Below are 12,419 nucleotides of genomic sequence, written 5' to 3'. Positions count from 1 at the left end.
GCCAGTTTCACCACGGGCCGTTAATGGGTGTAAAGTAATACACTGTTCATTACGGGCCAATTTCAGCACGGGCCGCTAATGGGCCAAGAGTTACAAAGGGCCTCATATGGGCCGAAAGACGTTATGGGCTATACATGGGCCAGAAGTGAAAACGGGCTGGAATCATATTGGATGGCCCAGATGACGCTACTAGGCCTAATTCGGATAGGGCGTAACGGGCCTTGGGTTAGCGGGTTGTAAATGGGCTATATGCGAACAGGTCGTTAACAGGCTTTCCATGGGCCGGCCCGCCAGCTTTTGACCAAGTCAAACGGGCCGGCCTTTTCACAGGAATGGGCCATTGTTGGGCCGTGCCACGTGTCGACGTATCATAGGCGCCTTCTGTCCAGTGAGTGGATGACATCTGTCCCAACGATGAGCCGACACGTGTTTCCTCTAGCCAATGATGATTTTACACGTGGAAAATCCCCATTGGTCGGGGCTGTTAACGGGTTATCGGATCCAAAAACCGACCCCATAGCTTAACGGCGTTCCGTTACGGTGGATGCCACATGTCGGTCACCCTTGACGAAAGCACTTCTGTGACGCGCGATTTATCGTCATGGAAGTGGACACTTCCGTGATGATAATTTTGGTAATGTCATGGAACACTTCTACGACAGCATAAGTATGACTATATTGATTCTGTCATAAATTTTTCATGGATGTACATGCATGACAAAAAGCGACCTACTGTGACAAACACGTATCATCACGGAAGTGTATTTTTTTGTATGGAGACATGTGTGCATCAATGGCAGTTTTTAGTTTAAGAATCACCAACCTAGGGTAACTCTTGAACACTTTTTTTCATATGCAGTTTAAGATTCTACATATTTTTCTAATTAAATTCCATATATAACATGTTAAATTTGGAGTTATGGTTTAGAAGATATGAGTATTTTAAAAACATTTGATATGTACTGCGGGTTTAATGTCAAAAACATTAGGGGGCTTCCTATAAAATAGCAAAACGGACTAAGAATACCTATTTCTTTTATTAGTAGGTATAGATATGATACACATCAAACAATTTCAGATTCATAATACTCAATCCAACACAAAGAACCTCAAAGAGTGCCCCAAGATTTCCACCGAAGAAACAAGGACGAAAACGTGCATCAACCCCTATGCATAGATTACACCAGTGCCACCTCAGGAATCTACGAGTTGAGTGCCAAAACATATATCAAGTGAATCAATATAATACCCCATTGTCACCACGGGTATTCATATGCAAGACATATATCAAGTGCTCTCAAATCCATAAAAGTACTCAATCCGATAATAACGAAATCTCAAAGGGAAAACTCAATTCATCACAACAAGATAGAGAGGGGAAAACACCATATGATCCAACTATATTAACAAAGCCCGCGATACATCAAGATCGTACCAAATCAAGAACACAATAGAGAGAGAGAGATTAAACACATAGCTACTAGTACAAACCCTTAGCCCCGAGGGTGGACTACTCCCTCCTCATCATGGAGACCATAGGGATGATGAAGATGGCCTCCGGTGATGATTTCCCCCTTCGGCAGGGTGCCGGAACGGGCTCCCGATTGTTTTTTCGTCTCCATAGAGGCTTGCGGCGGCGGAACTTCTGATCTAGGGTTATTTCTGGGGGTTTCTGTATTTATACGATTTTTCGGCGCTAGTTTCACGCTAAGATGGGCCTCGAGGTGACCACAACCCATCAGGGCGAGCCAGGCCCCTCTGGCGCGCCCTGGTGGGTTGTGCCCACCTCGTGGCTCTTCTGGCCCTCTCACGAAGCTTCTAGTGCCCCTTTTGTTCAAAAAATCGTCAATAAGTTTTGTTGCATTTGGAGAACTTTTATTTCTGCACGAAAAACAACACCATAGTAGTTCTGCTGAAAACAACGTTTGTCCGGGTTAGATCCATCCAAATCATACCAAAACCATATAAAATTGTTGTAAACATGGCATGAATATTTCATAAATTATAGATATGTTGGAGACGTATCAGTTACTAGGCACAAGAAGTACAGTGACCATCACAAAAAGAACAAGTCGAAAAAAACTTACCAGCACACCATACCACCTGGGGTTGATCTTGTTGGAGGTGGTCGGCGCGATGAATGTATTACCGGCAAGCATAAGCCACAACCGCTTGAAATTGGTGTCAAAAAATTTCAGAGCTCGTGATCAGCTCAAGGAGTTCTGTCACTTTCGGCGCATATCCAAGATCACCAAACAACTCAACCCCTAGCTCAATATGGACTTCCGTAAGGAGGTTGTAAGGAGCATCTTCCCCACCACGTAGCAAGACCATCACACGATGAACAAACTCTTCATTAACAGGAAGCCTGCCCCGCCCTAGAACTACCACCTCACGGAATTCAGGGTCATATATCCCGGCAAGCCATGCATTGAGACCATTGAAGGGGTGGTCACACTTGATGTTCTGTTGGCTCTTGAAGTCCATTGCATCAATGGCATCCTTCCTCTTGCCAGACATATCTTTACATGCAGCCAAAATCGAGCTAGGGGAAGCCCCGTTTTGAGGTGGAGGGTGCTTCAGCCTCTTCGAAGGAACTTCCTCATGACCATCACCATCTCCTTTGCGCTTCCTTGACATTGCCACCCTATCACGTACTAAAAAGGCAAAAAAACATTAAATGGCATTAATAATCTGCCACCCCTATCAAAATTGTGCATCGAGAATTAAAAGACATCAAGCAAAATAAAACTGCATGGTAACTTGTATACACATTCCTGTGGTAACTTGAACATAACGACATGATAACTCATATTGACAGAAACTTGGTAGTAAGAACACTGGTAATTTACAGACATAAGACATCTAAATTCCCACGTAATACAAATGGAACCTATGCAAAGTACATACCAACAACATACACATGGGTGGAAAAAGTTCAAAAATATCATGAACACACAACAACAACATAATGGTGATTTTAGTACGTCAGATATGAAGATTTGCCATAGAGCAAAAATCATAGTGACTAAAAACATGACGTTAGAAAGGTTGAATCTCCTGGTGAATTAGAAGCACCATCCGTGACACTATTAACATAAAAACTACTGGGTGACTAAACATGATGAAAAATAGTGACCAAACATAAACTTGCAGATCCCGCTAATTTTGAAGCATCACACGTGGTAATTCCGAAAACAAAGACCTTATAATTTCAAGCACTACAGACTGGTAATTCAAGCATTATGCCCTTGATAAATTTAAGCAATATACCCTGGTAATTCCCATAATCGTGTACCTGATAATTCCAAGCACTATAGCATGGTAATGCAAGCACTATGCCCCTGATAAAACCAAGCACTATGCCCTGGTTATTTCAAGCACTATGACACTAGTATTATGCAGTAAAAGATGATGGGAACAAGACAACTAGCAAGGTACAAATCATGAACAAAAGGGATAGATACCTAATTTTACAGCATGCAATTATCAAGTTATGAACAAGGTACAAATCATGAACAAAATCTAAAAAACCTAACCAACAACACATAATACATGTGTCACACAAAACATCAACAGCCCACCTATATACAATTTACAGTTCAAACTCTAAAAAACCACCTACTGCACATTCCAAACCACATGCCAAAACGAAATCTGTGGACCACACACAACAAATCCGAAATGCACATCTGAATTAAATCTAAAAAAAATCAACAACCCACCCAAAAATAACCGACAGGGAATCGCCACAAAAACAACAACACCACCCACCAGCTGACCAAATCCGCACAAATCAACCACATCCCGTTCTTCGTCTGCTAGCAGTCGTCCACACAAACCTAACGCTGCCGCTGAACGAGCTTAAGACCATACACTACCGACCGATACGAGGAGGACAACCACACAAATCCGCGGCGGAACGGAGGGGGAAAAGCACTGCGCAAAACATGGGAATGGGGAAGGAACCCGCAATCAACCGTCGTCCGCCGCAGAACCAGAACGCGCTTCCGCCCCGAATCGTCGCGGATGGAGGAGAGATTAAGAGGCGAGGCAAAGCAATGGCGAGTTGCAGCGCGGTCAGCGAAACTGAAGAGAGGGAGTGAATGCGGGCGGAGAGAAGAGGGATGTGGAGATCGTGCGCTATTGGGCGAAACGTGCAGCGCGACAAGGACCCACAAGTCAGCGAGAGACGCACGACGCAACACACGGCTTGTCGCGAACTAACCACACCGGCACATATCGGACGTCAGATTCGAAACGAAAGGGCATCCATATCGTTTGGATCCGTTGCAATTTTCAGGTGGTTCGGATTTTATCCTTTAGGGTTTTTATAAGGACATGTGTTTTTCGCAAAAAATGTAGTATTCCCTCCGTCTTAGAATTATATAAGATGTTTTAACTTCTTTCAAAATCAGATGTATATAGACACGTTTTAGTGCGTTTGTTCACTCGTTTCAGTCGTATTGAAATTATATTTATAGCCTTATTATAGGAAGAGCAGTTGAACTGGCTGAGGCAAAGAAAAATCCAAGAACAGTACCCGTGGAGGAGGACAATCCCCGGCCCCAGGATACGCGGAAGGCAGAGTGGAAACTGGAACTTCATGGAGGGAGGGGAGGGAAGCTGCACCTCTCGCCTCGCTCTCGCTGCGGTTGAAGTTGCAACTTGCAACTCCAGCTCGGCAACTCCACCGCTGGGAGCCCAGCCGCAGCCCCAAACCCAGCACCAGCAGCGTCCGTCCGTCCTCCCTACCTTCCTCGGTTGTCTCTCTCGGTCACGCGCCCACGCGCGCACCCTAGCACCGCACCGGATAGATGAAGATGGACGTCCCCCCGCCCCCTCCACCTCCCCAATCCCCACCTCCCTCCCACCGTTCCCGTGGCCTGCCTGAGTCCCGACTCCACGCGGCCCCGCTCTCGGTTTCCCTTCCCCGTCTCCTCCCCTCCCCTCTCCGTCCGGATCTATCCACCTTTCCCCCCTCCCCACCCCTCCGCCGCCCTCCTGGATTCCCCGCCCCCCGCCGGCCGGCCTTCCTGGGTGCTCGGTCTCGCCTGCGCCATGGACGACGCCGGGGAGCCGCGCCTGCCCAGGAGGAAGGGCACCAAGAGGCCCCCTCCCTCGGCGCCGCCGCCGCCGCCCGCCCAGGGCGGCGGCAGGGGGAGGGACAGGTTCGACTCCCTCTGGCGGGACTACCACGATTTGCTCAAGGTGCTCCCATCTCCTCCCTTCCGCCGTTGTTGGCAGCCGCCGCCGCCGACTCGCCGAACCTCCTCCTACTCTGCATACAAGTTCATCGTATAATAATACACTACATTGTATCCGTGGCCTTGTTTGTCGGCGTCACAATCCGCTGCTGTTTGATCTTCTGTACTACTAGCAGATTGCTTTTCTGTCTGATTGCTGATTTACTAGTCCAGTTGGAAGATTGTTAAAATTCGGGATTGAGGATTCGATTGTACTGCTAATGTAAGGGGGTTTCACCGTGTCAATGAATTAGTTTAGTTCTACCAGTACGGACTAATGCCTTGGATACTGTACTATGTTCTCGATTGGACTCGGAACTGACACTGGTAGCATGGCTGATGCAGGAAACTGAGGCAAAGAAGAGGAGGCTAGAGCGCATAAACCAGCGAAAGCTTGGACTGCTCGCCGAAGTCAAGTACGACAGACAGTTTCTTGATCAGTTCTTTGTCACTACTTGTTATGATCTGGTTTTATTCCCTTTCACTGACATTAGAAGTTTGGAATTGCGTTTTTCTGCCAGATTCTTGCGGAAGAAGTACAGTTCGTTTGCCAAGGATGATTCAGAGCAAACGCATCACAGGCTAAAGAAGAAGAAAGCTAAGCAAATCCCATCCATTCTGGGAATCAATGAAGGGCCGTCCACCAGCAAGAACACAAATGTGGACTTAAATCATGATTCTGCAATGGTATGTTTTGAAATGCCATGCAGTCAGACTGTAGCTGTAATGTGAATTTCTTACATCTGACATTTTTGCTGCCTCTTTACCCGCCGAATTGTATTTTCTGACAATCTGGATTTCTCTTCACCTGCCTAATTGCATTTTCTGACAATCTGGATTTCTCTTTACCTGCAGAATGCTGAGGGAGCCGGTTTCCAGGGGTACCAGGACCATCCAGAACCTGGGAAGCTTGATCAGGCTGGTGTAGACGAAGATATGATGACCTCCAATATCAACTTATCAGTTTATAGGGATACAGAAAATTCCCCAGCCAGTGATGATAAGAGGGCAGCCGCATGGCAAGACCGGGTAGCCTTGCAGGTCTAGTACCGCCGTAGAAATGGGTATGGCATGGCATCCTTCTCTGGTGGTTGACTGCACCCCTGCCTGGTTCCGTCAAATATTGCCCAGTGCTCTGTAAATGACAATTGATATAAGGATACTCATGCTTCATGTTTACAGTTCATGCCCTGTAGAGGCATGGACTGAGATAGTTTGACACACTTAGGCAAGTTCGATCCTATTACAATGTTATGAAACATCCAGCCTGGATTTTGAGTCACTGTTCTTTGCCTATGCTTTTCTTTCGAGGCATGTTATGGATGATTTAGAAGCAACGTTTCTGTTTATTAGTTCAGATCAATTGTGTAGTTTGTTTATTAGAGAATCCTTTCATCAATACAGTAATGATCTTAAAACGTAAACTAGATGATAGTTTTAGCCATTCTCATATTTCTGTGAATATTCAGGAGTGTGCCAACTGCCAGGTGTATTCATTGCAGTGCATGTTAATGAGCAGATCCACAGTTGCTTGTCAGCCTTATAATCTTCTGTTCCTAGACGTTTTGACAGTTCAATCTAAACTGACAAAACGTCTTATATATTCAGAGGTAGTAGCATTTTAGACGTGCAGAGCAAATAAACCTTTCTTCCTACTGGAAGGTCCTGGGTAATCTTCTAATCTCAGCAAAGACATAGCAAACTGCTGGATCGTACAGTATGTATACCTGATCATCACATGACATGAATCATTGAAAATTGAAACAGTAAACCAGTCAGCAGTTTGTCCTGAAATGGACGACATTAGATTCTTGCAATGCCATCACATAATTCGAATGAATGTACATACATCATGTTTGCAACTTCCCCTAACAACCATACACCCACATACAGGAACACAAGCCCTAGCTTCGGATAGCTTCCCACATTGCAGATCGCGACCTCTCAAAGGTTCAATGCCTTTTTCACTCCTCCACTTTCTGCCAAGGCAGTTCATCCTTGCTACTCGAGCCATCCGAAGGAAGTTCTTCCTTGCGATCCGAGCCATCTGAAGGTAGTTCATCCACGGTCTCGACACTACCTGTTCATGACAAATCGCCTCTGGCAAGCATCACCTGGGCCTTCCTTTGGTGCTTTCTGCTTATGCAGTGATTCTCAAATTGAGCCTTGGAGTTACATTTGGCCTGGCATGTAGCACAATCCCATTCTGAGGATGGTATTTGATCCTTGGTAATTTCCGGTGGATTGTTTTCATCTTGGTTAATTCTTCGAAAAAGGGCCTGATCATCCATCGGCTGGAGTCTCTCATCTCCGAGTCTAGGGTAGCTCTCCCAGTTTAATTCGCAGCTCGTTTCCTCTAAATGTTGTGGCACGTCGTTTGGATTCAACATTGCTTTCTGTGACTCAGAACCCATTGCCGTGTTCTTGCATTCTTCTGCGACAGCTCGGATCCTTTTACTCATCAGGAGGATATCCAAATCTGATTCGCAGTTACAGATACCTTGGCAAATGCTGCAACTCTTTACTGAAGGTGACTCATGCTCTGGCACATTGCTCTCATGCGATTTTTCTTCCTGTGACGCAACGTTACTTGCCATATCGGTGTTACTGCCTCTGCATGATGCTTCCATGTGGAGATTGCCCATTTTCGTGATATCGCCTTCGCTGAGTATCACCTGGGTCCTCTGTAGATGTTTTCTGCTTATGCAGTGATTCTCAAAATGAGCTTTAGAGTTACATTTGGCTTGGCACATAGCACAGTCCCATTCTCTGGATGGTGTTTGGTCCTTGACAATTTCTGGTGGACTGCTTTCCTCTTGGTTGATTGTTTCACAAAGGGTCCGAACATTCAGTTGGTGTCTTTCATCTCTAAGGTGGTTCTCCGAGTCTAGGTCACAGTTCATTTTCTCCACATGTGGCGGCCTGCTGTCCCGGTTCAAGTTTGCTTTCAGAGACTCTGAATTGATTGCCTTCTTGCTTTCTTCGAATAGAGCTCGAATCTTCTTTAAGTGCCTTTTAGCCTTCAGGTGGATCTCTAGATCTGACTCGCGGCCACAGATAACTTGGCAAATGCTGCAACCTACTAAAGGTGACTTCTCTGCATGCCGTGGCACATTTTTTTCATGCGATTTTGCGTCCCGTGACACAACGTTCGTCGCTATATCGTTGCTACTGCTTACTTCTGCAATATCACCTCCGCCATGTACAACCTGGGTCTTCTGCTGATGCTTTCTGCCTGTGCAGTGATGCTCAAGTTGAGCTTTAGAGTTACATTTGGCCTGGCACATCGCGCAGTCCCATTCCGAGGACAGTATCTGGTCCTTTTTTGCCGGACTGTTTTTGTCTTGGTTGATTGCTTCGCCAAGGGCCTGAACATTGAGTTGGTGTTTCTCGTCTCTGAGTCTAATGTAGCTCTCCCAGTTTGGTTTGCAATTTGTTTTATCTGCATGCTGCGGCACACTGTCCTGGTTCAAGTTTGCTGTCTGTGACTCAGAATTCATTGCCTTATTCTTGCTTTCTTCGAGTAGGGCCCGAAACTTCTTTAAGTGCCTTTTACCGTTCAGGTGGAACACCAAATCTGATTCGCGGTTACACGTAACTTGGCAATCGCTGCAATCCCATGCCGGAGGTGGCTTCTCTGCATGCTGCTGCACATTGTTCTCGTCTGATTTTGCTTCCGGTGGTGTAATGCCCGTGCTGTTGTTATCGCCTTCCTTGCATGAGGCTGCGATGTGGAGACTGTTCACTATCGCAATATCGCCTTCGCGGAGTATCACGTCGGTCTTCTGTTGATTCCTTCTGCTTTCACAATGATGCTCAATCTGAGATTCAGAGTTACATTTTTCCTGACACATAGCACAATCCCATTCTGAGGGTGGTTCTTGGTCGTTGGCAATTTCTGGAGGATTGTTTTTCATTTGGTTGCTTTCTTTGCAAGGGGAGCGAATATTTAGTTGGTGTCCCTCATCTCTGAGGTTGTTCTCCAAGTCTAATTTACAATTCATTTTCTCCACATGCTGCGGCATGCTGTCCGGGTACAAGTTTGCTTTCTGTGACTCGGCTATTGCCATGTTCTTGCTTTCTTCAAGCAGGGCTCCAATCTTCATCAAGTGCCTTTCACGCTTCAGGTGGACCTCAAAATCTGATTCACGGGCACAGATAACTTGGCAATCGCTGCAACTCCATACTGAAGGTGGCTTCTCTACATGCTGCGACACAATGCACTCATCCGATTTTGCTTTCCATGGCGCAACGTCCATATGGCTGTTATTGTCTTCTTTGCATGGGGCTGCATTGAGACTGCTAACTTCGGCAATATCACCTTCATGGAGTGTCACATCGATCTTCTGTTGATGCTTTCCGCTTTTACACTGATGCTCGGTTTGAGGGTCAGAGTTACATTTGGCCTGGCATGTAGCGCAATCCCATTCTGAGGATGATATTTGGTCCTTGGACATTTCTGGTGGATTGCTTTTATCTTGGTTAATTTTTTCGCGAAGGGCCCAATCATCCATCAGTTGGAGACTCTCGTCTCTGGGTCTGAGGTAGCTCTTCCAGCTTAATTTGCAACTCGTCTCCTCCACATGTTGCGGCATATCAAAATCTGGTGCGCAGTTACAGATACCTTGGCAAATGTTGCAACTCTGTACTGAAGGTGGTTTCTCTGCATGCTCTGGCACATTGCTCTCATGCGATTTTGCTTCCTGTGGCGCAATGTTACTTGCCATATCATTGTTACTGCCTTCTTTGCATGATGCTTCCATGTGGAGATTGCCCATTTTCGTGACATCGCCTTCACTGAGTATCACATGGGTCCTGCCTGTTTTCGTGATATCGTCTTTGCTAAGTATCACCTGGGTCCTCTGTTGATGCTTTCTGCTTATGCAGTGATTCTCAAAATGGACATCAGAGTTACATTTGGCCTGACACTTAACACAATCCCATTCTGAGGATGGTGTTTGGTCCTTGACAATTTCTGGTGGACTGTTCTCCTCTTGGTTGACTGTTTCGCAAAGTGTCCGAACATTCAGTTGGTGTCTTTCATCTCTGAGATGGTTCTCCAAGTCTAGGCCACAGTTCATTTTCTCCACATGTAGCATCCTGCTGTCTGTGTTCAAGTTTGCTTTCAGAGACTCAGAATTGATTGAGTTGTTATTGCTTTCTTCGAATAGAGCTTGAATCTTCTTTAAGTGCCTTTTACCTTTCATGTGGATCTCAAGATCTGATTCGGTGCCACACATAACTTGACAAATGCTGCAACCTGCTAAAGGTGGCTTCTGATAACTGATGGCCTTAATGTTTGATTCCAATGTTGCTATATTTGACTGGTGCTTCTTCCCAGCACAATGCTTATGCGCAGACTTTGCCTGTACCTGGCACACCGGGCAAGTCCATCTCATGGGTGGCTTCTTTCTTTTTCTGGGGCTCATGGGTGGCTTCGGCTTCTTAACTGGTATGGTTATTCCTGTCAGTTCCCACTTCTCCGCAGGCGATGCTTTATTTGGAGGAACATTCTGTTTGATATGCAGTTAGATTAGACCATTAGTATGTACTTCTGACAACAGAGAAGGCGACGCTTTCATGGCCTTATAAGTTCTTTAAAGTTTGGCCAGATCATTAGTAAATGATTCTGAGAACAAGCCGAGCAAACTTGCCAGTACTGATAATGGTATGCTATAAAAGTTCTACCAAGGTCCAGATATTGTGAACTGTGACTACGAGGTAATAAGTATACCTATAGTAACATAAGATGTTTTCTTAACAACAATTTGCCTGACAATAACAAAAATGGACTGATGAAAGCGGCTGCTCGCCTCATTCCAATGAAGTACTAAATAAGCAAAATAGATGACATATGAAAAGCTAACAAAATGGACAAGCTGCTCACCTCACTGGAATCCTGCAGTTTATGTTCATCAAATGCTGAGTTATGTTCACCCGAATTAACCCTGCATTTGCACGGGTTCCAGCATTTTTCCGCGCGATCTTCTGCGACGGGGTTCCAAAATCTGGGTTCTGCACTCTGCCTTCCATAGTTGCTTGGTAGCTTCACATCATTTTCCTCACCCACGCCGACGTCGTGTTCCCAGCTGAAGACGGGTCCTTTGTGCTGCGGCATGCTGTCATGGGGCATCGGCGTGCTGTGGTGACCGGACACAGCGCGCAGGGCCATGGCGCCCTCAATCTTGCACAGCTCGGCCATGATGATCTCCTGGCGAAGGCGGTCCTTCTGGAGCTGCCACAGCAAAGCATCCCTCATCACCAGCATTGCCTCCCCTGCACCAGCAATAGGAACAAACAAGGATCAGAATTCTACACCATTGCCTTGCCCTTGTTTGCTTGAACAAGTATTCTGCATCTGATCAGAGGAACAGGTGAACCGGATAAAGTAGGATCGACAAGCTGATTTGTTTTTGACGAGAGGACAAACGAGTTGGGCAGGATCTTCAATGTTATGCCCCCAAGCAAATCAAACCACAGCTAGTCTGCTGCCACTATTCTGTAAGCCGCGGATTAGATAGAGGTAGAACAGTCCCAGTACAATGGATTGCCTCGGTCTCGGAGCCTCCCGTGATGCAGGGAAGAACCTCTTCCTAGTAGAAGGAAAAAGGAAATCAGGGAAGAAGCAGCTTCCAAATCCTCGAGTCCTCCTTGAAACAACAGATGCAGATTCTAGCGGTTTTCCCAAGCAATCGCAGTCAGAGACGGGGAAAAGGAGGGGGAGGCGTTCTCTGTGGAGTTGCTTCCTGCAAAGGCAGCGGAGGCGGAGGGTGTCCCGGGCGGCACGTACCGTGCGGCGGAGGGTCGTCGGTGGCTGGGCCGCGGCGGGAGAACTCCATCGGACGGGGAGCAGAGCAGAGCGGCGACAGGAGATTGGTGGGATGTTTCGGCGAAGAGAGCACGGGGGCAGTGAGAAAGGGAACGGATCCTCTAACATGATAAGGGATGTCACGAAGCTCCAGTGCAATCCCAGTGTAAAACGAAGAAAGAATGTCACGGGCACTGTAGCAAAGACACTGTGCGCAATTACTGTTTATAGAAAATAAAATCCGAAATTATTTTTATTGCACCATAATTTTGTTTTTATGTAATTTTTGTAAATGTATACAGTAGATTTGTAATTTGCAAATTAATTCAAGTCATTTTAGGCTTAATCATGTGTAGCTTTCCTGA

General features: G+C 46.2%; 2 protein-coding genes across 2 annotated transcripts; one reads left to right on the top strand and one right to left on the bottom strand.

The window, feature by feature from the left end:
- The first annotated feature begins 4,589 nt into the window (after nucleotides 1-4,589).
- On the top strand, nucleotides 4,590-6,528 carry LOC123121616 (uncharacterized). The gene is made up of 4 exons (XM_044541633.1): nucleotides 4,590-5,211; nucleotides 5,592-5,662; nucleotides 5,768-5,933; nucleotides 6,102-6,528. The coding sequence occupies exons 1-4, from the start codon at nucleotides 5,062-5,064 to the stop codon at nucleotides 6,291-6,293; spliced, it is 579 nt and encodes a 192-aa protein (XP_044397568.1). The 5' UTR covers nucleotides 4,590-5,061; the 3' UTR covers nucleotides 6,294-6,528.
- Nucleotides 6,529-6,997: 469 nt separating this feature from the next.
- On the bottom strand, nucleotides 6,998-12,193 carry LOC123121615 (uncharacterized). The gene is made up of 3 exons (XM_044541632.1): nucleotides 12,037-12,193; nucleotides 11,134-11,522; nucleotides 6,998-10,759 (listed from the first exon to the last, which is right to left on the bottom strand). Exons 1-3 carry the CDS (start codon nucleotides 12,083-12,085, stop codon nucleotides 7,331-7,333), a joined length of 3,867 nt encoding a protein of 1,288 aa, XP_044397567.1. The 5' UTR covers nucleotides 12,086-12,193; the 3' UTR covers nucleotides 6,998-7,330.
- Nucleotides 12,194-12,419: the final 226 nt, after the last annotated feature.

The sequence above is a fragment of the Triticum aestivum genome, chromosome 5D (assembly GCF_018294505.1).
Source record: "Triticum aestivum cultivar Chinese Spring chromosome 5D, IWGSC CS RefSeq v2.1, whole genome shotgun sequence".
In the NCBI taxonomy this organism is placed as follows: Eukaryota; Viridiplantae; Streptophyta; class Magnoliopsida; order Poales; family Poaceae; genus Triticum; species Triticum aestivum.
The sequence above is the reverse complement of the archived record's forward strand: the minus strand, read 5'-3'. Positions and strand labels throughout refer to the sequence as shown.